The sequence below is a fragment of the Eimeria tenella genome, genomic scaffold, assembly GCF_000499545.2.
Source record: "Eimeria tenella Houghton genomic scaffold, Eth_scaff50, whole genome shotgun sequence".
Taxonomy (NCBI): Eukaryota; Apicomplexa; class Conoidasida; order Eucoccidiorida; family Eimeriidae; genus Eimeria; species Eimeria tenella.
Window position 1 is genome coordinate 41335 of NW_013543396.1, and position 24953 is coordinate 66287.

The 24953-nt window shown below is 52.5% G+C and overlaps 4 protein-coding genes across 4 annotated transcripts; 2 read left to right on the forward strand and 2 right to left on the reverse strand.

Moving 5' to 3' along the window:
- Positions 1-4440: 4440 nt before the first annotated feature.
- On the reverse strand, positions 4441-11616 carry ETH_00004075 (calpain family cysteine protease domain-containing protein, putative; the record flags this gene model as incomplete). Its single annotated transcript, XM_013377393.1, has 10 exons — positions 4441-4641; positions 5496-5717; positions 5874-6290; positions 6542-6666; positions 6927-7029; positions 7235-7952; positions 8212-8330; positions 8646-8824; positions 8952-9055; positions 9428-11616. The coding sequence occupies 10 exons, from the start codon at positions 11614-11616 to the stop codon at positions 4441-4443; spliced, it is 4377 nt and encodes a 1458-aa protein (XP_013232847.1).
- Positions 11617-13109: 1493 nt separating this feature from the next.
- Positions 13110-16788, forward strand: ETH_00004080 (Gpi16 subunit, GPI transamidase domain-containing protein, putative; the record flags this gene model as incomplete). Its single annotated transcript, XM_013377394.1, has 10 exons — positions 13110-13410; positions 13516-13786; positions 13960-14203; positions 14293-14461; positions 14649-15176; positions 15331-15512; positions 15665-16078; positions 16220-16395; positions 16507-16580; positions 16700-16788. The coding sequence occupies 10 exons, from the start codon at positions 13110-13112 to the stop codon at positions 16786-16788; spliced, it is 2448 nt and encodes an 815-aa protein (XP_013232848.1).
- Positions 16789-17159: 371 nt separating this feature from the next.
- On the reverse strand, positions 17160-18695 carry ETH_00004085 (uncharacterized protein; the record flags this gene model as incomplete). The annotated part of the gene is made up of 1 exon (XM_013377395.1): positions 17160-18695. One exon carries the CDS (start codon positions 18693-18695, stop codon positions 17160-17162), a length of 1536 nt encoding a protein of 511 aa, XP_013232849.1.
- A 3947-nt stretch (positions 18696-22642) lies between these two features.
- ETH_00004090 (uncharacterized protein) lies at positions 22643-24944 on the forward strand (the record flags this gene model as incomplete). Its single annotated transcript, XM_013377396.1, has 2 exons — positions 22643-23148; positions 23549-24944. 2 exons carry the CDS (start codon positions 22643-22645, stop codon positions 24942-24944), a joined length of 1902 nt encoding a protein of 633 aa, XP_013232850.1.
- Between the last annotated feature and the right edge of the window lie 9 nt (positions 24945-24953).

The following is a 24953-nucleotide window of genomic DNA, read 5'->3' on the forward strand; positions in this document are numbered from 1 at the left end:
TCAGCCTAGGTGAGTGCCGAAGGTGGACCTCCAGGAAACAGCATCAAAGAAGCAGAAGCTCGGAAAACACGCTATAAGGAGGAGGGTCTAGCGCTCCGCGGCGACGCCGAGCATCCAACTCCAACTCAACACAGCACACCAAGAGGGTATGTAGGCAATTTTCAGTGCAGCTTTTATGCAATACTTGTGCTCAAAATAGCGTGCAGAAGTTTCTAGTAACGTCTTAGTCCAGGTCTTACTAGGAAATCCTTCAGCTTTCCTCACCAAGTGCCTGCTTGACCGCATAAAGCATTGCCTCCATCCATTAATATACTGTTGATCTTGCCTGCTCAAAGTGCGCCCACAACAGATTGATTTTGGCTCCCGAAATGTCTCTTTCATGATTTCTGTGTAGGCATGCCTTGTTCCAGCTGCTTTAGCAGTGCGAGTGTGGGAGTATCCCAACCCATTCTTGTCCTCCCATACCAGTCATAATCTTCTTTAGCCACCATATTGCAGTATAGAAACTTCAAAGGCTAGTTTTGGTAGCTAGATGCTTTCGCGGGCCCTTATTGCGCCAGGCCTTCAGGGCAGTAACTGTGCCCCACTGCACCTTACAATAAGCCAACTAACATTCTATGCGTCCGCAAAAGATCTCGAATTCTTACTGAGCAGTTTGATGTAGATATCTATCTCTTAAATTTTTAATTCTTCATATTCAACGTTTTCAAGCTCCTTGTTGCTGCTTCACTGATGGCCCCACGTTCAATGCCGTTGGTCTGTAACAATGCTCTCTCCATGAACTTTGTTTGGATTCAAGAACCCTGAGCACCTTGAAGAACGCATTTTAACTATACAACAATTTGCATACAGCGTAATTTTGCTGCCGATTGCTAATCACGCAGGGAAAACCGTAGGGCCCGCAGGCACCGCGGAACACTGAGTGTTGTCCAGTCTGAGCAGAATTCGGAGCACCGTAACGATTCTGTTAATGTATTGGGAAGGAGTTAGGGCAATTAAAGCGTTTTTGTAGCCGTTTTTCTTTGCTCCCTAGACGTTAAGTTGCAGATTCGATGTGCAGATTAACAGTAAACCCTTTAGCCAGTGCTTACATCTCCGCATGACCGGGTAGACGCTTAAGTGAATGCGCTTCGCCGTAATCAGATCTTTTGAGAGCAGACAACGTATCCCATTAGAATCCTTGCAGGATTCCTCTCAAAAGGCGTTGTTTCCTCAGTTTCCACTTCGCCTGCACCTTGGGTCATTATTTCCCTAGTGCGGGAGAGCCAGACTCCAAACTGGCTAAAAACAATAGCTATGTGCTTTCTAGACAGTGCACTTTCTGTGAAAATGTTCGGTTTCTGAGCGCTAATCAGGAAAGCCAAATTTGCACTGACATAAGCAAGGTGAAGCCGTGGGTTGATGCTAGCAGAAAGGAATATCTCCTAGCCATGCCCGCCCCCGCCAAATGAAGCCCCCGCCAAATGAAGCAATATGCCATTCGGTTCGCATATAATTCTCTAGCTCTAAGCTCCACTGCGAGAGACGTGGTGTTCTGCAGATATTGCGCCTGCATGCATTCCCATGGAATTTTCGCTACGCGGAAACGGTGTTTTGAGGAGAGTTGAAGAGAGAGCTTAGAGTGATTTGAGAGCTACTGGGGGGTTTCGTTATTTGCCATCATTCATACTACGTCTGGTGCACCGGATTCCGTCCGATCTATAAATTTAAGCGGCGCAAGGCCCCTTTAGTACTGCGATAGGTGACTCCAAGTGGATTCTCTGGGTGATGCCGATCTTTTGCTCTCGCCGGACTAAATGTCTTAACATCAGTGCAGCCCCTCTGTCAGCATCTCCATCAGCCAAGGCACATCACGCACTCCATGCGCCTTCAACTACAAACCAGCCAACCCACATGGGCAGTACGTTACTCTGCGAAAGGGCTCACCTAACTGCAGGTGGACACAGCTGTCACACAATCTTGGAGCTTCAAACCCCTTCAAGAGTTTGAAGCACCTAACAAGAGCATGGTTTGTGTTCCCATAAAATGTCGAACTCAAGATACGAGAAAGGAATAATTGTTGCCAGCTTCTCTTTGTTGTGGGTTGTATGGTTGTCTCCGATGCCCACAATACTGTGCTACAGAGATCGAGCTAAACATTAATATATGGAGCTAAAGTATAAGTACATGAATAGCTACCACGCAACAGCAACAAGTGAGCACTTTGGGCGTTCGCTACAACTTCACATAAATAGAGTCAAGAGGACCACCGGGTCCCCGTGCTTCCGTCAAAAAATTGTTGGGGTAAACGGCCAAGAAACACAAAACTTGAAATTTAGTTCCAGGCAAGAATTGTCACCCATTTACAACTCTATTTAAGTGGCAGTCTGAAGGCGACAGAACTGAGGCGTTGGAAGTACGATTTTGCTCTGCCAACTATGCGGATAGAGAAGACAAGTGACGGCCGTTGTTTGGAGTGACCGGAGCTAGCTGGATTTGGCCACCCGATGCAAGGGCCCAGCATAAGCCAAGGGACGCTCAGGGCAAGTAAAAAGTGTGAAACCAAGAAACTGGTGCACCTTGACACCGCTTTGTGAGCTGGCAGTACGGATTGCTTAGCGCAGTTGGATGCGGTCAGGCTTGTCGCACAGCGCCGCTCACTAAAAACCCTGTGTCCCTTTTTCCGATGCATGAAACACAATTCAGTACGCTGAGATGGCAAGAAGCAACAGCACATCACAGACAGCCTGTAGCTGAATACGCTAACCGTAACAAAAAATCTACTAAATTCCGATAGCTTTGTTTTTTTCAAAACAACAAGCTAAGGTAATTCGATAGCTTTCCAATGCATGGTTGTGTCGGTAAGCAGTGAGCGATTTGCAGACAGCCCTTTGGGATCGACCGGACAGCTGGTGTGGAGGCAGCGTAGAATTTGGATCAAAAAAAGGTCAAATGGCAATATTTCATCATATAATTTGTTTATTAATCTCGAAGCAAGGAGCAACGTGTTTACACTTCGGCGCGTTTATGCGGTTGTGCGGACTGACATGACGCACTGGCCTTTACATAGACCACTGGTCATGTGCAAGGGGACTGCAATTCGTGTTTTCTAACACAACGAGAAAGTATTAGTCAGTGATTGAACCTGACAGAATAAACTTTCAACAGACATTTTTTCCACGTACAGAATGTTGCGACTTCCAGTTTCTTCGCGCTTAACAGGCCTCTTCGACTTATCATTCCATCACCTGTTCTCACTGCCTCCCGCCACCACACGTTTGAAGGCTGACCCATTCCTGCCTCTTCGAGCATATACTGCTTCTCGGAAGTCCATGAGCGGAGGTCCTCTGGCTCAGGGGCCTCCAGCGGAGACCGTAGAGGGACCTCCAGGAGGGCCTACGAAAGCTGATGCTGCACACGTCGGTGCTCAGGAAAAGTCCGACAGATGCCATAAAAGGAAAAAGAACAAACTTATCGGGCACTGTCAACTGTCTGGGCAGGCTCTGTACGAAACTGCCGATGGGGAGGAGACAGTGTTCCAATTCAAAGACTAAAGAGTCAGGAACTGCAGACGTGGTGAAGCCAAAAGGTCCTAGGCGTCAGCCAAAGCAGCTCGGGAATAACGAACCGAAGTGGTGTGCATTTGGCGCATGCTGTAGCCACGGCGCTACTTACTCTAGCATCCCATGCGTTAACTTGTTCAATTCGTTTCTCGAAAGGGATATTTGTGTAGTGACAAAGACTAAGGAAAGGGAGAATGCTGGAGAGTGTCATCATTCAGCATTCTAAAATTTCGTCTTTTCTTTACTTTGTTTTTGCTCAAAAAGCTACAAGTTGTACAGATACGGCGTGTTTATTATTCCAAAAGGTGTATAAAAGTCTGTAACAAAGTGTGGGTGAACAGAAAACTTTATTCAAACGGCACAGACAAAATTTTGAGAGTATTTCTGGGAAAAAAATGAGTACTCCAGAGCTTAAGGAGACACACGAGAATCATGGCGTTTCACGCTTGATATACAAATGTAATTACACATATGTAAATGTGTAACGTACATTTGTACCTATACAGGGGCACGCGCAGCATGCACACAACTACATCTACGCACATCATCCGTAACGCTCGACAAGAAGAACAGACCTCAGACAAACAAATTACCCGTTTGGTCCCAAACGAAAAAGTAAATATCCCTTCAGCGGTTACCTGACCCTGCGCCTGCAGGTGGTCAGCGAGGGGCTCTGCGTTAAGCCCTGGGGCATCTGTCCTCCTTGTGCACTCTTGGAGGCGGCAAATAAAACGAAGCCCCAGCTAGTACAAGTACATAAATAATGCATTACAATACATAGTGGTGGCAACAGCAAATAATAACAAAGGCAAATTGAAGAAAAAAACAAGCTCTACGGGCTCACGCTGTGTCTCACCGCTGCTGTCTATGGTGTGCATTTACCTATATGATCTTAGAGCTACAGGGCTGTGCACTGCACCTTGTGGTCAGATATGACGTGTAACAACCAAGGCGTGGACTCCCACTCAGCACCAGCCTCAACGTTGCTGTTGCTGCTGCTGTTGCTGCTGCTGCTGCTGTTTTTGGGGGGAGTCGAGATGAAGACGATGTAGGCGTGGTTCGTGTCACTGAGCTCAACCAGAGTGATATTCAGCACCCCCTGAAGGTATCACCAGTAATACACCCCCACAAGTATGGAAGTAAGCGAATAAAGATTACATTATGTAGCCAGAATGCAGGCTGGCTGGGTGGACGGAGCACGCAAATTCAACAAAGTGACGTTGAGGCTACGTGAACACACAAATTTCTACATGTGCGCTTATTGAAAGCAGCGGCACTCTTCAGCTTTGCAGATATATTCGAGTAATGCGATGTGCACACACCCCAACTCTTGCTTGCAACTCAACTACATACTCCTCGCATTTGGCTGGTACAAAACTACAGTAGTCCATAAGTGCATATACACGTATACGCACAGGCAGTCAAATGTAACGAGGTCGTACACGCATACTAGTATGTGCATCTATGCACAATTGATCATATGTTCAAGCAACTTCATGTTAATCAGGTTCATATCCATTATACTGCTGCTGTAGCCCAGTCCTCACGACAAAAAAACATGCAGTGATCTGAGCCACGTCTGTTTTGTCTGTAGGGGCCAGGGACTGCCGTAGCAGCATGGAGGGAGAAAGCCAAAGATAATCAGACGATGACGAACAAACAAGGTCGGGCATGGTAGGGATGGAATAGGCAACATAAAAACTTGGTAAAAGATGACAGGAGGAGATGCAGCGAAGCAAGCCGGCACCAACATGAGCGCAAGCATATACACGCGATCATTGACAGGCAAAGAATGGCGAACACTGGAACTTCTACATCGGCTCAGGGAGGCTGAAGAAAAAACAGAGACGAGCACTGAAGGAAACAAACAGGGAAGCAGCTAAATAAACAGGCAAAGGGGCACAAATTATCAGCGACAAGGGCAGTGCGTATTTAATGCAAATAAGCTAGTACCTTTCGCTGCAGAAGGTCCTGAGCTGCTGACGACTTCATCCGTCCGTCGTCGCTTAGGCCTCCCTCAAGGTCACTCTTCTTGACCAGTTGCAGCTGCTTCCCTCCTTTACTGCTGCTGCTGCTGCTGCTGTTGCCCTCCGTAGGAGCAAACAGATAGAGGGAAAGAACAGGTGTCGACTTCAATGGCAGCTTTCTAGCGAGAATTTCAAGTCGCAGAGAAACCTGCGGCGGCCCAGCAGACTCAGAAAGCAACTAAAACGGTAAATGCACCAGAAGCTATTAATTGATGACGAAAGCTGCTGCTTAAGGAATACGCAGACATGCGTACGCTGACACTTGAATTATTTAATTGAAAGCGCCTTGCATACGCAGCCTCACTCTGGTTGGCGCCGTAGAGAGCTGAAGAGCGACGCGTCCCCATACATGGCGGGCAGCGCGGGCAGCTGCCGAAGGTCCCTTGATGGCTTCATAGTATAGGCGGGGGTCTGGGGGGACGGCGTAGGGGTAAGGCATCGGCGCAAGAGTCAAGGGGGAGCTCCTATTACTGGTGTTGCTGCTAGCCCTGCTGCTGCTGTTACTGCTGATGCTACGCCTGTGATGCAGCCCTATCTGAAAAGGGCCCAAGTTGTCGGGCTTGAAGGTGCTGCAGATCAAGGTGTATTCCCCGGCATTCAGCGAACTCGACAAGTAGCAGCACCCGGCTCTGTAGCTACCGCTGGTCATCGCTTTCCCAGTACGGAGAAGACGCGGAGTAGCAATACGACTAGAGAACAAACGCAAATTCACCGAATATTCCTGTAGAAAAACACGCAGACCGCGAACACTAGGCCATATGCCCCCATATCATGAGCCTTGAACCCCATAGTCACCGCCTGGAAACCTGAAACGTTCCCCTCACAGCACGCTGTTGAAGCCTGAACTTGAGCACTATCTTTTGTACTAATCTACAACCACCACCCTCAATTCGGAAACCTTTTTCCTAAGCCTTCAGCCCCCAATCCCACACCCTGAACCCTTAACCATATTCTGCACTGTGTGTGTCTTGCCTCAGGGCACTCCAGGAATAAGACGGCCTCGACGGGCTCTGGTACAGTGATCCTGAACTGAGGATTCCTGAAGAAGTTCCAGAGATCATTGCTACAGCCCCCAGCATTCTCCCGTGTCCATTCTCCTGCAAAGCACAAAAAGGTTTGAAAGTTTAGGGGACGGATTCAAAAACGTTTCACGAGGAGACGCAAATGATAAAGATAAGGTTCTTCAAAGACGACATTTATGCATGCCTCATCGAAGTCGAAGTGGGCAATCGAACAATAATAGAAAAATCACACAGATGTCATGCGTTAAGGCAGCGGTAGCTACTGCATAAAGCTTAACAACTGTAGCAACAGAGCAGCAGCAGCAATTGAAGCAACAGCACAAAAACCAGAATACCTTTGAGGTAGACTGAACTCCACTCGGGGCCAAAAAGCGGGGGCAGCGGCTTCAATGCTGCTGGTATGTGTGCGAAGACTTTCATTGTGAAGTTGAACTCGTCCTAAAGCAGAGCAAGAAACTGAACTGTGAGCCCTACATCCTCAGCGTTAAAAATACTACTAGCCTAAACCCCATGGAACACATCCATCTGAGTGCCGAATGCTGAGCAGCAAAAGTTGAGGCACAGTGTATCATTTAACGGAGGATTTCAACAGAAAACGGAGGCCTTAGGCTGGAGTGCGATTTTGCTCTCAGGGTTTCTTTACCTTCTGCGAGTACTGGCTGACGACCAGTACGTAATCCAGGGCCCTCAGTAAATTGCTAGCTGCGGCTGGCTTGTCCACCGCATTCTTGGCCTGCTGTTGCTGCTGCAGCTGCTGTTCAGTCGCTGCCTCGGTCACGTTGCCGCCAGCAACAGCAGTAGTCGCAGCAGCACCTGTTCCTGCGTGAAGTGCCTTGGGGTCAAGCCGAACTTTGACTAGAGTGCACTCGCCGTTGCTATATACGCCCTGTTTTGCCGGAGGAGGGGGGCAGGAAACTCGGCTATTTCCTTCATAGATATGGACCGCCAGATATTTGCCGCTGAGGTCTCTTTGCCTCTCTCGCACATGTCGAGACAGCAGCACCCAGAGTTCAACTGGGGTGCTGCAGATGCTGTTGCTACTACAGCTGCATGGGGTGCTGCTACAGCAGCAGCTGTTGTCCTCCGCGTCCCCGCTGGCGCTGCGGGTAGCCAGGGCAGCAGGCCCGACGCCTGCTGCTGCTGCTGCCAGAGCAGCAGCCGCTGCGCCGCTGCCGCTGCCGCAGGTGCCATCCACGGCTAAAAGATCTCCATTTGTCAAGGAAGGAAATGAAATATAAGGGGGCAGAAGCCGACCCTTAACAGAGCCCGCAGCAACTGAGAGGTGCAGCTGTGGGTTGAACGCCACCATGTGAGAGTCATCTGGTAAAAAAGATTCACGTACAAACCGAGACCGCTCCCACCTACGGAGGATAAAATGCAAAGCACAATGAAAATATCGAAAACTTTAATGATAAGTGATTAGTCTTGACAGAAAAACGCAGGAAGAAAGGTTGAGAGAGGCATGCATATCGAGGCTGTTCGAAACCAATACGCCAACGCGGCTCAATGCGCCTCTTCGTATCTCGATGAAGCCACACATTACTACTGCCATTACCGCTGCTGTTGTTCCAGCCTCTACTGTTGTTGCTGCTCATAATTTTGCCGCCGCTGCCGACGTACTTTGAGTGGACTTCCGAGATGAATGGGAAGTAGGCTGCATTCCAGCAAACATAAAGATGCGAAAACCATCGCACCACGTCGCGCCATTCAATCCAGAAACAACCACAGTCCTCCTTCCCCTGAAAAATGCAGAGAGAGAGACAGGAAAGATGCCAAATTTAGTACTGAATCCTTGTTTCTAATCCCGAGGCTGTTCATCAGCCAAAAGATGCCTCAAAAACAGGACCACAACCATTGGTCACAGTTCACAGGTTGCTGAGGGCTTCGGGTTTAGGCATCAAGTATTTTTCGATGCTCAGCGTGAACTGCAGGTTCAAAACGGTGCGGCTAGAGCGCCTCCATTGTGCCCTGCGCTTTGCTTTAGTCTCCACTGGAATATATCGAAACTAGCACCAACAATGCATCAAGACTGAACCTTGGGCTCTCAGACTCACCGCCACTGCTGGATCGTAATCTAATGCATCCTTTAGCTGCTGGGTCCATGTCTTCTTGTCCCCCGGCGAAAATTTTCCACGCCAGCGCATGCAGCCCCAAGGATTCTTGACGTACAAAAGGCGGTGGCCAAACACCTCCGCGTGGCGCAAGACGGAATAAGCATGGCGAGCCACTATACCTGGGGTGACGGGCACAGCAATAGGACAACGAGCATGAAATATGAATTCTACGAAAAACGATCATCGTAAATGAAATTGGCAGGAAAAATGGAAAGAGGAAGACATAAGCTGACGACACAAACATACCTGTGCTGACAGAAACCCCCTCAGGGAAGTCGAGGCCGCTTGGCGCCGCGTCAAAGACTTCACTTGTGCCCAAGCAAGCTACGCACCGGCCTTCACTGAGACCCCTGGTAGCACAAGTAGCAATGCAAGCAAAAAACGAATACGTACATTGAGACAGCAGTGTACCCCGGCTACGAATAAAGAATAAATGACAAAGCAACTGATATGCAAGTGACAAATAAATAATCAAACAGGCGAAGTGATTAACAAAGGAAAGCAAATCTACGGTCACAGCCTTAGCCCGACATGCAAACAACCGTATACCCGCGCCAAATCCAAGCTACTTCCCAACTCCACCTTCTGTTAAGCCCATTGCAAGCAGCATAAACAAAAAATGCATACACCGCCCATGCTGAATGGAACATACTATTTGCGCGTTCAAACCGACTGCACTATAGCCAAAGGATCCACCCAACTGCTCCACTTCCAAAACATACCTATTGAGCTGAAACCAAACGACATCCCACGCTGGATTTTGTCTCTGCCTCTGCAGCACTTCGTCCGTCTCTCCTCCAGTGACAATGGGAGTGTGCGTGGCTGGCGTGCCAGTGTGGACGTCGCTGCGGAACGGGATGGTTTCAGGGAGCCAGCCAGTCAGGTGGTACAGGTCGGCCCCTGGGTTCGAGCCCTGCATGCTGTAGCTGCCGCCCATCAGCTTCACAAATGCCTTTTCCAATAAGGAAACCCACAGCTCGGACGGCTGCTGAGAATGCGCGCACAGCAGCTTTCCGTCCCGCCGCGTGGGCACATAGTCATCGACCAGCACCTTGCGGGGAGCCCCATTGAAGAACAGCTTCACGCCGTACATCCCACGTGGGTTGTATACAGGGCGAGAGCGGTACCTGCTGCTGCTGCTGCTGCTGCTGCTGCTGCTGCTGCCCGGGGTGGAGCTGGCAGCGACTCCTGGCTGTACGCGTTTCTGGGGGTAAATCAGGCTAGATATTACGGGCAAGCCATGGCGGCGCTCGTAGTCCGAGAGAACCGCCAGGGAAGAGAGGAAGGAGCAGTCGCCCACAAAGCCCTGGCGGATGCTGCGGCTGCAAGGCAGGTCCAGCAGCACCTGAGGCTGAGGCACAGCCTGCTGCTGCTGCTGCGGTTGCTGCTGCTGCTGCTGCTCAAGCGCGTCGCTGATGCGGCGCCACGCATAAAACTTCTGCTGCTGTTTCTGCGAGAGAGTCAGAAAACCCTCAGGGTCCGCCCACCGCCCGCCCACCCAACCCAAAGGGTGCGTAGCTGCTGCTGCTGCTGCAACTGCTTTGGCTGCCCGCGAAATAGTGCTAGCAGCTGCTGCTGTTGGCTGGCCAGAAGGGGAACTGCCGCCGCAGCAGCCCTCCGTCATGTAAAGCCCGTCGTGCCCGGAATCTACCTGCGAGCCGCGCCGCCGGTGTTTCGGGTGCTGCTGCTGCTGCAGCAGCTGCTCTTGCTCTAGCAAAGGACCCGTAGCAGCTGACCCTGCAGGCATAGAAGAAGCCCTCGGAGGAGGCACTCGACTGTGTATGGCAACTGGCTGCGTTTGAATGCCAGCTGCAGCGGCGGCAGCAGCTGAAGCATCCGTGCTGCAGCTCGTGCTGCTGTTGTCTGGAGGGTCGCATTCGAGGTAAAAGTTGCTGCTAATGTCTTTATCAGTTTCACTCCACGGTAACATCAAGAAAGGTCCAACAACAGAAGATTCCATGAGCAGCTGCTGCGCGTATGCATTGGAGCTGCTGCTGCTGCTGCAGCTGCTGCTGCTACTGCTGCTGCTGCCGCCACTAACCTCACGCAAAAGCTCCATCTGAAGGTTACTGCTGCCACTGCAGCCACGCGCTGCTGCCGCAGCAGCAGCAGCAGCTTCTGCAGCGGCAGCAGCAGCAGCAGCATCGTCTCCATCCAGAACAGCAGAAGACGACCACTGGAAGGGGTCCCCGTGGGCCACCTCTTCTGCTGCTTCACCGCCAACTATGTCCACACAGCCTTTATCTTTATAAGAAGCAGCTGAGGCCTTTCCTACTTCTGCTGCTAAGGGCCGCGATGCTGCAGCTGACGGCGCCACGGCTTCAGCTTGATACAGCCGCCGCTGGGGCCGCTGCAGCCTGCTGCTGCTGCTGCTGCCCGCAGCAGCAGCGGACGGGTCGCTCCACCCCAGCCCGCAATTCGGCACCCCCTGCTGCCTAGCTGCAGCAGCAGCAGCAGCAGCGGCCGCTGCTGCTGCTTGCGCTGGCGTCCCAGGTGCGCCTGCTGCTGAGGCCCCTATCTCGCTAAACGCGCTTGCACCCGACTGGAGCAGCAGTTGCTGCTGCCCCTCTGGCTGCATGCGCAGGTGGTCTTCTCGCAGCAGCTGTTGTTCCTGCTGCTGCTGTTGCTGCAGCGCCACGTCTGATGGCTCCTCGGGTCGAACTGCTGCAGCCGGGGAGGCGGCAGCAAGGTTCAGACCAGCCGCAGCACTAGTTGCACTAGCTGCTGAGGTGGGGCGAACCGCTGCGTTCTTAGTGCACTGGGCTCCCATGGTCTGGTGCCCTTGCTGCTGCCGCTGCTGCTGCTGCTTGTGCTGCTGCTGCTGCTCCAGCTGCAGCAGCTTGGGATGGACGTGGAGTCGGCTTACTACAGACGACCTGCAGCAGCGCCGCGCATTGCAGTGAGACGCCATACACCGCTGAGACTCCTCCTGATGCAGTTCCCGCACTTCAGCTGCTGCTGAAGTCGCTGCTTTTGACTGTGCTGTTGTATCTGCTGTTGCCCTTTTATTTGCTGCTGCCGTTCTGGCGACGTAGCAGAGAAACTGATACTGCAATTAGCGACAGTTCTCTACAACGGCTGTTTATTCTGCTGATGCTGCCAGTGCTTATCCTCCTTTGGCTTCCGTAGATGTTCGTCGATGCGACCTGCTGCTGCTGCTGTAGTGTCCAACAGATTGCGCAGCAGCAGCTGCTGCCGCTGCAGCAGCGCTAGCTGCAGCTGCTGCAGTAAACGCCAGCAGTGCTTCTAGTTTTGCTACTGAGCTCCCTGCTTCCTCCTCCTCTTGCTTCGCAATCTGAATATCTCTACGCAGAAGAGCAGCAGCTGCTGCTGCTGTGGCACGGAAGTCGCAGTAGCAGCTACAGGCGCCGAGTGTGGCCACAATAGAAGTTCTGCAGAAGTATTTTGACTTCCAATACTTATCGTTAAGCAGCTGCGATGGCTGCAGCACTGCATCAGTAGCACCTGCTGCTGCTCCGTTTGCTGCGGTTGGGCTGCGCTGCAGCAGCAGGCTGCTGCGCCCTTCTGCTGTACATACACTGCGAGCGACAGCAGTTGCGCCTACAGAGAAAGAAACGAACCCAGAGATTCGTTGGAGTTCCTGCTGCAGCAGTCGTTTTGAGGTAAGGCGGCAGCAGCCTCGCGAGCAGCAGCAGCAGCAGCTGCTGCTGCCGCTGCTGCAGCTGCTGCTACTGCATCGGCAGCGCGCACTGACGGCTACTGCTGCTGTGGTGGCGCCTGTCCCCTGGCCCCCTTTTCTGCTTCCTGAGTAAATTATTATATGATTCTCTGCCTTATAGTACAATTTTGAGTGCACCAGCTGCAGCAGGGCTGCCAACAGCAACCAAACAGCTGCAGCGACGAGCTGCTGCTCCCGTCGGCGGAGACCCCGTGGGACCCAGCATTTACCTCAGCTCGCTGGGCTTTGTCTCTGGGACAGTTAAACGATTGCCTGCTATTTTAGTTGCTACTGCTGCAGCGCTAGCTGCAGCAGCTGCTACGGTTGCTGTGCCAGGACAAGACAAAGACAGCAAGGCGCTGCATGTGCCGCAGCGTGTGGGGCCGCGACCGACGCCAAAACAGCTCTCACAAGAAACGACGAGGGCAAAGAAAGCAGCGGCCACACTTGCTGGAACTGCAACAGGTGAAAGCTTAGCAGTAGCGGCAGCAGCGACGGCAGCAGCAGCGCTAGTGGCGGCAGCAGCTGCTGCCGCAGCTGCACCACAACAGGAAGGCTCTGCTGCCCTTCTCGAATAATCAGTGGAGACGATCCGCATCGGTGCAGCAACACCACCAGCAGCAGCAACAACAACAGCAGGAGCTAGACCTGCACCACACTGCAAGCAGCACCAACCGGTGCTCCTTGCAGAACGCACTACAACAAGCTGCAGCAAACGGCTGCCTATGAGCCGAGCTGCAGCCGCAGCAGCAGCTGCTGCTGCTGTCGCTGCAGCAAGACAGCCAGAGAAATGTAGGCGACAACGCGCAGCACCATCGTGGGAAGTGTTCCTGTTGCTGCTTTGCTGCTGCTGCTGCTTGTCCCTGCTGCAAGCCACAGACGCAGCGGCAGCAACTCCAGCAACAGCACAAGCAGCAGCAGAACCCGCACCTGAAGTCTACAGCGAAGTTGTCTTCACAGAGCCGCTGCGTTCCCGGGGCCTTTTTCTTGCGCACTTCGACCTGCGGCTGAGGTCCAGCATTCCCGGTGAGGCTGCCCCTTCTTGCTGCTGCTCGCAGCTGCTGCTGCTGCTGCTGCAGATGCTGTCGTCGCTTTAAGTCAAGTTGCTTTTTTTGCTGCTAATATTTTTAGATGGAGCTTACTCGGGGTCTGGGCTGCATGCCCATATGTTCCCGCTGGATCTCGCCCGGCTGCTCGGCACCCACCTGCTGCAGCAAGACAGCAACAGCCTGCGGCAGCAGCAGAAGCAGGAGCTGCCGCATGCGTACTCATTCATTGACTTGTCTCTGACACAGGGAAGATGGAAGGCAAACCTGTGGGGACCTGCAGCAGCAGCAGCAAAGCCTCCAGGGGCCTTTCTGCGGGCAGGGCTCTCACAGCATCCTTCTTACCACCAGCAGAGGTCTGCTTCTGCTGCTGCTGCGCACACTGCTGCTGCTGCTCCTCGTGCTTGTGTTGCTGCGGCTCTTGCCCTCACGGCCAGCTATTCTGGGTGTCTCGTTTAAAAGGTACTTCTTGCTGCTGCTGTTGCTTCTGCTGCCGCTGCTGCTGCTGCTGCTGCTCCTTCTGCTACAGGCTATGGAGCCGTCTGACGCACACGCTGGCATCAACGACATGCAGCGCCTTATCGCGCCTTGCAAGTGCAACAGATGCAGTGGTAACACAAACAAGTGCTGCAGCAGCAGCAGCAGCAACAGACCAAGGAGAGGAGCAGCAGCAGCCGCAGGGCTACGCGCAGCGCATGGCTTCTCTCCCTGAGGCAGCAATCTGTTCGGACACGCACAACAACATGTTGCGGCTGCTGCCGTGCAAGCAGCAGGTGAGCCGCGTGTTGCTGCTGGTATAGCTGCTGCTTCGCGCTCCCCATTCGAGTTCTTGCTGCTGCTGCAGCTGCTGCTGCTGCTGCAGGCTGGGTTGTTGATGGTTCTTCATCCGTATTCTCTCGCGATATCTCCCTACAAGTCTTACAGGCTTCGCATCACACCATTTGCTGCTCAGCAGCGGCAGCAACAGCAGCAAGTCGCGGAGCTGCGGCTTGAGCTCTCTGTGGTGCTTCGATATCCAGATGAAGCAGACTGTGGGTCACTGCTGCAGTTACTGCGCGAGCTGCTGCTGCAGCTCCTCTCGCGGATGCTACTCTGTTCGCTCCCTGCAATTGCTGCTGCAGTGTCTGCAGCAGCAGTTGCTGCTGCAGCTGCTGTAGCCCTACTAATTTGGTCCTGCATGCGCTGCCGGGCCTGCGCTGCGTCTGCTTTTGCATGCAGTGAAATTTTCGTTGGTGAATCTGTTCAGTCAGGTGTACCTACACGTATTTCCTAAACCGTTTGAACAGAAGGCGGACGAGCAGCAGCAGCAGCAGCACGAAGAGCAGCAGAAGGAATCGCTGCTGGCGCAAAATCCCCCAGCCTTCGGGCGCTGGAATTGTGTTGCTGCAGGCAGCAGCAAGTGGCTGCTGCGCATATTTCATGAAACAGACAGCAACAGCAGCAGCAGCAGCGAAGACAACAGCAGCAGGGCAAATGAGCTGGTTCAGCAAGTCGCTTCAGCAGCAGGCTTCGCTACCTATGATGCTTTTGCGGTGGACGCGTCGTCATCCCTTATTGTGTTCGACTTGCGTCAGCAGCAGCAGCAACCGCAGCAGGAGCAGCAGGAGCAGCAGCAGCTAGAAAGCTTGCTAAGCTATAGGTGGCGCCTTCCAGCGGAGGCGCCGGGCTTTTCAGTTTCCCGCGGACTTGTTGCGAATGCCATCAGGCCAGAAGCAGACAAGTTGCATGGCAGGTTTAGGGTAAAGGGTTGAAGTTTTCGGCTTTTCGGGTGTAGAGGCGCATGCAGCTCTACAGAGACCCCGTGCTACTTCGTAGAGGCCCCAAGTTGCGTCGTTTCTTTTCGTTAAGCCCTTTTTGCTGACGCTTGCTGCTGCTTTTGCTGCTCGTGCTGCTGCTACAGGCTCCTACTGGGTCGTGTTTGAGAACAGTGGAGACAGCGCAGCTTCTGCTGCGTTTGTTGACCTGCTGCCGCGCAGCGTTTTGCCTCTGGTGGCTGCTGCCAAGCTGGTCAGGTACCCAGTGTACCAGGAAACGCAGCAGGACTACCAGCTGGAGCAGCAGCAGCAGCAGGATTGCGATTTGGTGAGATGGCTTGGCGCCGCAATCCTGCTGCTGCGCTTCTCTCAGTGCTGTTTTTTGCAAAACGTTGTGGCTTGCTTCTGCTGCTGCTGTTTCTATTTTAAAGCGTTAGAAGTGCTAACTCTACAGTGTTTGTTGCTGTTCCTGCTGTGCAGAGTTTGGAGGGTTCCGCAGCGGTCAACGCGTCCGGCTTGAAACTCCAGTCACCTGTGACCAGTGGTCCGACTGCAGAAGTTGCTGCAGTGGGAAGATCAGCTTTAGCTGCTGACATTACTGCTGCCGTTGCTGCTGGTGGGGCTCCGCGTGGGGGCATGGACGACACGTGGCTGCCTCACTGGCTGCGGGTGCGCTCCAGCTTGCTGCCTGAAGGATCTGCAGCAGCAGAAAAGCAGCAGGAGGGGGCTCAGCTGATGTTGCCGTCGGCTGTACTGCGAGGCACTGTGCGTGTGCCGGCCCGCTGCAGCATGCTGCTGTCACTGGGGCTGCAGCTAATGTTGCAGCAGCCACAGCTGCTGCACTCGAACCCCCAAGGTGGCAGTGTAGTTGGAGGCGCCTTTGCCGCTGTTCCTGTAAGCCTTGAATGTCTGCTGATGCGGCAGTTTTTGCTGCATTAGCAGCAGCAGATGTGGCAGGAGTATATCCATTGGTCGCGTGTTCAGCAGCAGCAACAGCATCAACTTTGTCGCGTCCTGTTTGTTTTGTTACAACAGAGGAAACTGGCGTTCGCCTGGCCTCCCCCTGCCGCTGTCTTGGGAAGCGCAGCAAACGCATGCGCCGTCAAGCAATCCCCACCGTGCAGCATCCGGCCGCTGCCTGCAGGAGCAGGAGCAGCGGCAGAAAATCAGGTGCAGCAAGCGCCGTTAGAGCCGTTTTTAGGATTTAAAGAGTGAGACCAACACGTGTGTATTGCGCATTGGGTTGCTGCTGCAGCTACTTGGATATTTTCCCCTCTTAAGTGCTGCCATTGCTGCCGCTGCTACAATTTGCATGCTTTCAGGGATCTTGAGGAGAGGCAGTGGCAGTGGACAGCGACTGGAGGCACCCGACTTAAGCTACCGCTGCCAGATTTCGGTGGGCTTCACAGCAAGCAGCAGTACTGGCAACAAACAGCAGCAACAAAGAACCTTTCATCGAGAACAGCAGCAGTGGCGGCAGCAGCACCGACACTGTGTTTGGGTGTTGTGCTGCAGATATGCCTTTCAACGTTATCGCCGTCTCGGGCACATCTTTAATGATTTTATTTAGCGCGACATTTAGGCTAGTCGTGCACAGAAGATAAGCATAAGCCGCCTTGTGCTGAACCTGTTGCTACGGCTCCTGTCGCAACAGCAAAACCTTCGATTGACACGAGCAGTCTTCATTGCTCACGCAGGGTTAAAATTAAAACTATTATGCAGCCATAGCGACTGCAGAAAAATTGCAGCAGCTGCTGCTGTTTCATGCAGCAAGTGTTGCTGCATGCTGCCGCTGATATTCCACGCAGCAAGTGTTGCGGTACTACTTGCTGCTGCTGCAGCAGAAAGAACAAAACCTATGTGCTTGCATTTATCCGAGGGACGAAGAGAATGCTGCTGTTGTAGATGTTGCAGCATTGGCCTCAGCACCGCAGCAGCTGCCGCAGCGGCGGCAGCGAAGCTGCTGCTCGGGTCCCTACAGAGAATCGCGTCTTGCCCTGTTTCTCTTTGGGCACTCTAAAAAAGGGCTCCATAGAAACAGAAGAAGCCGTGTGAAGGCGTTCAGCTGTTTAGTGCAGCAATCGTCTGATGGTGCGGCGCTGCTGCCGTTAAGCCCCGCTTCAAGGTCAATAAAGTCCCCTGCAACCATCTGTGCCTGCTGCTGTTCATGCAGCTGTTTCGTGAGAGGGCCGTTGCTGCTGCAGCCGTTGCTGCTGGAAAGCGCAATGCTCTGCAGCTCGTCAGCTAGAGAGGGGAGCGTTTGTATTTCGGACGACTGGCGCTGCTGCTGCTGCTGCTGCTGCTGCTGCTGTGACAAATGCATGCGCAGCATGCGGGGAGACGCAAGGGGCAGCATGGGCAAGCCGCTGCTGCTGCCGCGGGGTGTCTGCGGCAGCGACATAACTTTATTTATTCCCGATCCAGGCGCTGCCTGCTTGTCAGATTGGCCCTGAATGCCACTCCCCTGCTGTTGCTGCTGCTGCTGCTGCTGTTGTTGAATTTGCTGGTGCAGCGACCTGTTGCTGCCGCCGCTGGCGGCAGCAGCAGAGTGATGGCTTGCTGCTGCTGCTCGGAGCTGCTGTCTTAGCTGCAGCACCTCCTCGTGCAGCTTTTTGGCAGAGTCCGCACATGCCTCTTTAGAGCTCTGCAGCGCCTGCAGCTGCGCAGCGAAAGTCTCTCGCTCTTGAGTTAACTTCTTTGCCCACTCTAGTGCAGCACTGGCTCGCTGTGATCTTGCTGACAGCTGCTCCTGCTGCACTTCCGTCTGGAGTTCAGCATGGGCCCGCCGCAGCGCCTCTCGCTCCTGCCGCAGCTGCTGCTCTCGAGTCCGCAGCTGAGCGGCTTCTGCTGCTGCAGCCTGCAACGCAGACTCCCGCTGCTGCAGTAACTCCTGCTGCAGCAGAGACTCTTGTTGCTGAGCCTTCAGCTGCCGACGCAGAGAGGCCAACTGCTGCCGCAGACTTGATGCTTGCCGCTCCAGCGCCTGCTGAACCTCCCACTCCTGCTGCTCCCGCTGCTGCTGCAGCTTCTCAAACACCTGCACGCGGATGCTGTCGCGGCTGCTTCCATTCTCAGTTGCAGTATCATTCGTCTCAGGCTCAGAACCCTCATAATCTGCACTGCAGTATGTGTTTTCGGGAAGTCGAGAAGACTGCCGCAAACGGCAGCCACGAGGTGTACGTAGGCTGTTGTGCTCACCCTCCGCGAGCCACTTCAAATCTTTATCCTCAGATTCAGAAACAGTCCACGAGAGTGTCGTTGCTGAAGTTTTGGGGTGTACTGACTCCATATCTCCTGGGATCTCGGCATTATACGACGCAACGGACTTGCCTGGCTTTATTCCTTCCGTTGGGAGTAGCACACAAAGACGGGAGCCGCTGGCGGGCGAAACGTCAGTTGCAGCAGCAAAAAGAGCAGCTGGCACAGATGCTGATGAAACTTCTTGCGTCTTTTCACCTTCAGTTGCCGTGCTAATGGCTGGAGAGACAGCGAGCGCCTCATATGCCGGCATCTTGGTGTTTATGCAGCTGAGATGACTCAGCAATTGTTTGCAGCGTGTATATCTTCTCCCGCTTGAATGAATGCCCCACCTCTGCAGCCTTAGCTGCTGGTGCACTGCCGTCTTCTGCCGCTATGGAACAGCGCACAGCGACAAGAAGCCCACAGCGATGAGACTCTGCTGGCAACAGGCACGCGGGCGAAGAAACGCGATAGCCTTCATCAAAAAGCTTATTAAAGTTGTCTTTACTGGAGCCTGCTAATAGAGCTGCGCAGAGCACAAGGACACAGAAGAGGCCCTGATGAACGCGACAAGGGCGGGCCCGCCACGGTAGGACATGAGGTGCATTCCCCGCCTCCTCACGGACATTGGCTGGGCGGTGTGTCTCTGTGGCTTCAGATTAAACATAAACAAATGCAATTTTTGCTTGAAGGCTTTGAATCGGTCAGAACATGTGCGGATTAAGCATCCACGGGCTCAGGGCTTGCTGCTGGCGACTGCAGGACCACGGGCCGCTACCAACTTCAAGCTCAGATCGCCGTCCAGTGCCCGTAGAAGAAGATGTCAATGATTCTTGAGATTTACCTTTTCTAAAATGCTTCAAAATTAGTGAAGTTTATAAATATGGGAGTATATGGGGTTAGTTGCTTCTCATGAGTTGTCATCAAGGGCCGTTCAATAAGGGGTGCGCTACCTCAGAGCGCCTACACTTAGATACTTGCGGTGCGTGCAAAACGTGTCTCTGCTAATCACGTGAGAGGTGGATGCATTTACTTCCAACAAGACGGTTTGAAAAGGTAAAATTTTCTGGTTTACGGGGACGAAACATCAGTGAAGTCTGCTCTAAGTTGCCGCTAAGATATTCGGCGCCTCGACGAACTACAATGCACACCAAGGCCTGCAGGGCTTGAAAAGGCGTGACCCTGGCTAAAGGCACTTTATATTAGGTGAAAATTGAGCTGAAAAACAGAGAGGAATTTTTTGGAGGAAAAAAACCAAACTAGTTAAATGGGCGTCTCGATGATCATAAATTTTCGGACCACTGGTCCGACGTGTCGGCCGCAACCTCGAATATCTACAAGTTCCGAGTTCCTCAACGAAACCATGGAAAATTAGAGAGAGTTTAACTGTTCCATATACGTAAAAATTGTAGGTCCACTGTAGGCATACTAATCTTCATTCGCTGTTTCATTGCTCGTCGGACTGGCGCAGTTGTGCGACCGATTGGAAATCTGAATAGATAGTGCTTGAATACAGAATCCAGGGGCCACTTGTTTTCACTAGCTTTAAAAGTAGCACTGAATTTGCTAATTCAGTATTTTTTTTAAATTTGAAACATCTTATCCGTTCAATCAAAGGAAGTTTCACACCTGTTTTGAATGCGCACGTGAGAATGGATAGTCTTTCTGGTTGATGCACTTGGGGTTTAACTGAAGAATAGAAGAGCTCCTTTATTCATTAGCTATTTATTTGGCAAATAGTCAAGGAAGGAATAGAGTGGTGGTTGCTGATCTTCCTAGGCATCGGCTTGTGATGCAGCTTTTGCCGAGAAGCCTAGTTATCAGTAAATGCCGTGGCTGTTGCACCTGACACACTGCCGAAAATAGTGAGCAGGCTAAGCTCTTTTTTTCTGTTATTAAACGCATCCACATCCCATATTACCAGAAGAGACAGATATGGCATGCTCAGCAAGTGGCTAAACACGCACGTGCCGAGGTATTGCAGCTCTTTTGTAAACGGCCCTTGATGCCCGTACAGGAGAAACAACTAGTTCTAATCATTCTAAAGCTAAACTTATTTATCAAATAAGAGGCATTTCGGTAAGAGCTGACACAAAAATCCTTCAAATCGTGTGAGGGCACTCGACAGTTATCTGCGTCGAAGTCGCGGCACTGTATGGTCCTACAGTCACCGGCAGCTATCCCCAAAGCCGCTGCCTGTTTGATGTGCTCATGTTCAAAGTATTTCCAAGCTTTCAGTCTCAAATTTTACGTATTTATGTATAATCTCAAACCATAGAGACAAACAGACCAAAGTCTGTGAGGAGGCAGGGAATGCACCTCACGTCTTACCCTGGCGGGCCCGCTCTGTCGCATTCATCCGTTGGGGCTTCTTCTATGTATTTGTGCACTGCTCAGCTCTATTAAAAGCCTCCAGTGACTACAACTTCAAACAGCTTTTTGACGAAGGCTAGAACCACTCTCCTCAGCTTTGCGTTCTTTGCTGTTGAGCGCTGCACTAGTATAGCAGCAGACAGCGGCACCTCAGCAGCAGATAAGGCGACAAAGCAGGTCTTTTTAATTTGAAGCAGCCACTGTGGAGCGGCCAATCGTTGAATCGTCTCAGCTCAATAAGCACAACATTATTTATGCCAACATCCCAAGATGCCGGCCTACGAAGCACCCTTCGTCTCCCCAGCATTTGCTGCAGTGACTGCAGGACAGGAGCCCAGTGAATCCCAAGAAGTTAAAGCTGAAGGCTCCCTTTCGAGTGTAGTGACGGGGGGCTGCATGATGCTTTTTGCTGCTATCATAGTGGTTTGTGAGCTGTATGCAATTTTAATTTCAAAGCTCCTCCCTTACACAGGGATTTCCTGGCTTGACGCCATTAAGGACGACTGGCATTTCTGTCTCATCATTCCAGCTAACGTTGGCGCCTCCGTATTTTTCATATACTGGAACTGGTTCGCGCTTACCGTATTCAGGAACTGCCGGAACGTCTCCTGCTAAGTTTTTGCTGCTTCTTGATTGTCTTCTTGAAGCAGGTCCCAAGCTCACTACGAGGATGCTGCTGTATGCCAGTTCGCTTCTAGCTCCTCTCTGATCTCCGTATACGGAAGAGAATACCATTTAAATAGATTATTAAACAGGAAGAAGCATCATAAGCGAAACAAGAACGCGCGGTGTCCGTAAATTGCTTTTCCCGCTGCTTTCGAGTTGCATTACACTCGAACCCAAGTCTTCAACATGATTCATTTCTAATCAGAAGTGCGCACCAAGCCTGACCTTTTCTAAATGCAGTAAATGCAATAAAACAGTGTCCGGTGTTTTCACGTATCAGCATTGTATATGCATAAAGCTACACGCTTTTGTATTGTTCGCTTTCTAGGAGCTGCCTGTACACCCCGCATTGTCCCACTAGAAGGCAAGTTCACCTCAAATCACTAAGGTATACAGATTTCCTGAAGTTGAAAGAAAAACGAAACATTTCAACAAAGTCGTCGCACTGACTGTTCCCAAGTTTCCGTCCACTGCTTCATTCCAGCCATGCACACAAACTGCAGCGTCGGCATTAAGAGGCCGTGGGCTTCTCGGGCCCGAAACAAAGCCCCCGAAACAGGCCCAAATGGATTTTCTCGCTCATCAACGCGAGTCACAACTGAGCCAGTGAATCTGCTACCCGTGTCCAAGCAGGACTTGACAAAGCTGCCAAGTAGATTCCTCCTGTGCAGTTTCAATTCGAAAGCTTCATCTTTCGATTACCTTGTCTCTTCTTCTAGGCGTTCCGCAACCGAGTGCTCCCCCAGAAACTTCAACATGCTACGACACTGAGTTCTCGGTTTCCATTCCCGCGTCGACTGTTGGTCGGTATACTTCATTTTCGCAGAGCGGACGGTGCGCGCTCAGTTGGTTTCTTCTCCATGTGTATCCGTCACACAGTTTGTGTGTGCTCCCTTCAGCTCCCAATTCCCCATTCGTTTCCGAACTGCAATGGACGTGGCCCGGGTCTTCACGGTAACTTTGAACTATATTATTGCACCTCCAGTAGAAATGGCAGCGCCTCACTGGTTCTCATCTCCAACAGATGCACGCGCAAGGTCGTGCACTGGCGTGTCCCGCGCCTGGTGCCTCTGCACTTCTCCTGGTGTCTGAAAAAGGGTCCAAAGGCTTTAAAGCCTGCGAGGCTGCCGCGGCCATTCTGCAGGAGAAATGCGGCATATCTTTGGGGCGCCTGGAGGTATGTGCTCTATGCTCCTGCCTATTAAACTGTCTTGGTATTTTTTTTCGGCAACTCGGCATCAGGGCTGCGCTGAGATCGCATTGACCAATTTTGAATTGCCCCTGCTGGCCTCGCTGCTGTCTCTGAGTCTTCGTACTCGGTTGCTGCAAGAGGGGGGCTGGATCCACTGCGGCGACGCCATGCAGCACATGCTGGACTCCACCGTGCTGCAGCAGCAGCCGGAAGAGCAGCAAAAGCGAGCCTACGTGAATTGCCCCGGGTTCAGCTTTGGAGTGCGTGTCGTCAGCTGGGGCCCCCAGAAAGCAGGGGGCCCCCTGCTGGCCCGCGGCCAGCTAAGAGTGATGCCCCTCATCTATCGGGTGCTTCCAATAAAAGAACAAGAAGAGCTAGGCAGAAGTGTGTACTGCCTTCCTCGACTCGTGTCGCCTGCCACTTTGGAGCGGCAGCAGCAGCAGCCGCCCCAGGACAGCCCCTTAAGATCCAAAGAGGAGTTCAAGCTGTTCTGGTGAGGCTTTTGCGTGCACACTGCATGCAACCCTCAGCCAGGATGAAAACTTGCACAGGCTGCTGCAGCACGGCTATCAGCTTCCGGAGAGTTCTCTGCGTCAGTTCGCCACAGGTGCGTCGACGCAGTGCCAGCTTTACTTTGAAAAAAGCAACTGTGCAAAATGCCAGTGACTTTTAATGGCAACCTCGAGCTCTGCTACCCTCAAGGTTTGTTCACTTCGCCATTTTCTCTTCTACATTTTTAGGACTATTCACTCTGCCGCAGGCTGCTGCTGGCGCGAAGCCCCCTACGACCTGTCAGTGCTGCTGGCTGCTGTCCTTTGCGTATTCAAAACTCCAGACTGTGGAACTTCAAAGCCGACCCCCTCCCCAAAAGCAAATTAGTGGCTTTTCTTCAGGCCTCGAGTGTCTGCGCAGGCCAAAGGACTTGTGGCTGCTCGCGCCTTCTACTGCCTTTCAAAGTGTGCAATTTTGCATGCAGCGGCCATCACCGTAGCAGCACCCGCTGGTCTGCCCAGCTTCCAACCCCAGCCACCTCAAAGGCCCCTCCAGTCAACAGCGGTACAAAAAGGCTCTTCTCTTGCTGCTGCTGCTCCTAAGGAAGAGCCGCTACCCCAGGCAACTTTTGCAGAACTGAACCAGCCCGGAGCGGGGCCTGGAGGCCCCGACCGGCTGCTGCCTCCTCCTTGCCTCTCGAAACGTGCAAAGGCAGCGGAGCTCGAGGAGGATACAGAAAAAGCCCCTCAGCTGAACTCTTGTACGGAAGCCCCAACAGGAGTGCCAGAAGAGGCGGAAATAGATGAAGACACAAGCGAAAAGATGGACGAAGAAACAGAACAAACAGAACAACCTGCCGCAATTGTCACAAGGCCGCTCCCACCACTAGCTACGTACTCAAAGGGGCGGCTAGCCGCTGCGGCAGCAAAATTTGAAAGACTGACAACGCAGCAGCAGCACCAACAACAACTAAAAAAGCTGGAGCAGCAAACATTACCACAGAAATGCATAGAGGCTGTCACCACAAGCGCTCAGGGCAGACCCTCTTTTCAAGCGCCAGCAGTCGCAGCGAAGCCCGCAGCAGCAAGTGCTTCAAGAAAAAACGCTGGAGGCGCTGCAGCAGATCATGCAACTACGGCAGCACCTGCAGAAACAAAAATGAATTCAACGATTCCTCTGGCTACTAAAGCAACGTCGAAATCCAATAAGGCAGCGAAAGCAACTGCAGGCGCATCCCTGGCAGCTGCTTCAACTGCAGCAGCAACAACTGCAGTTACAGCTTGTGTTGCAACGCCCGTGGAAGCAGCAAACAATCCAGTTCGTCATGTGGCAACTAAAGAAACTGCAACAGCTCCTGCGTTAGCTGCAAAAGCACCTTTGGTAGCAGCGCCAGTAAATGTCGCTGCAGGACTGGTAACACAAGCAACAGCTATGGCAGCAGTACCAGGTACAGCAGAGTCTGCACCAAAAGGAAGGACAGCATCTCAAGCATCAGCAAGAGTGGAGACTGAGGAGCAAGGCACAGTCCTGACACAATCTACGAAAAAACGAGGGAGGCCATCAAAGAAGCCGAAGCTACAGCAGCCTCTAGACCAGTCTCAGCAACAACGGCAGCAACAGCTGCTACTGCAGCAATCACAAAACGCTGCCCTGTCTGAAGGTCTGAGTGCTGCATGCGTTCCCCCAGACATTCCCCTTGCCGCGGTGCCGACTGTAGCTACAGATGCCCCAAAGAAGAGAGGAACGAAGCCACAAGGCGCGAAAGGCTCTCGACGAGGTGGAAAGGGAGCCAATTAGGCTCAGCTG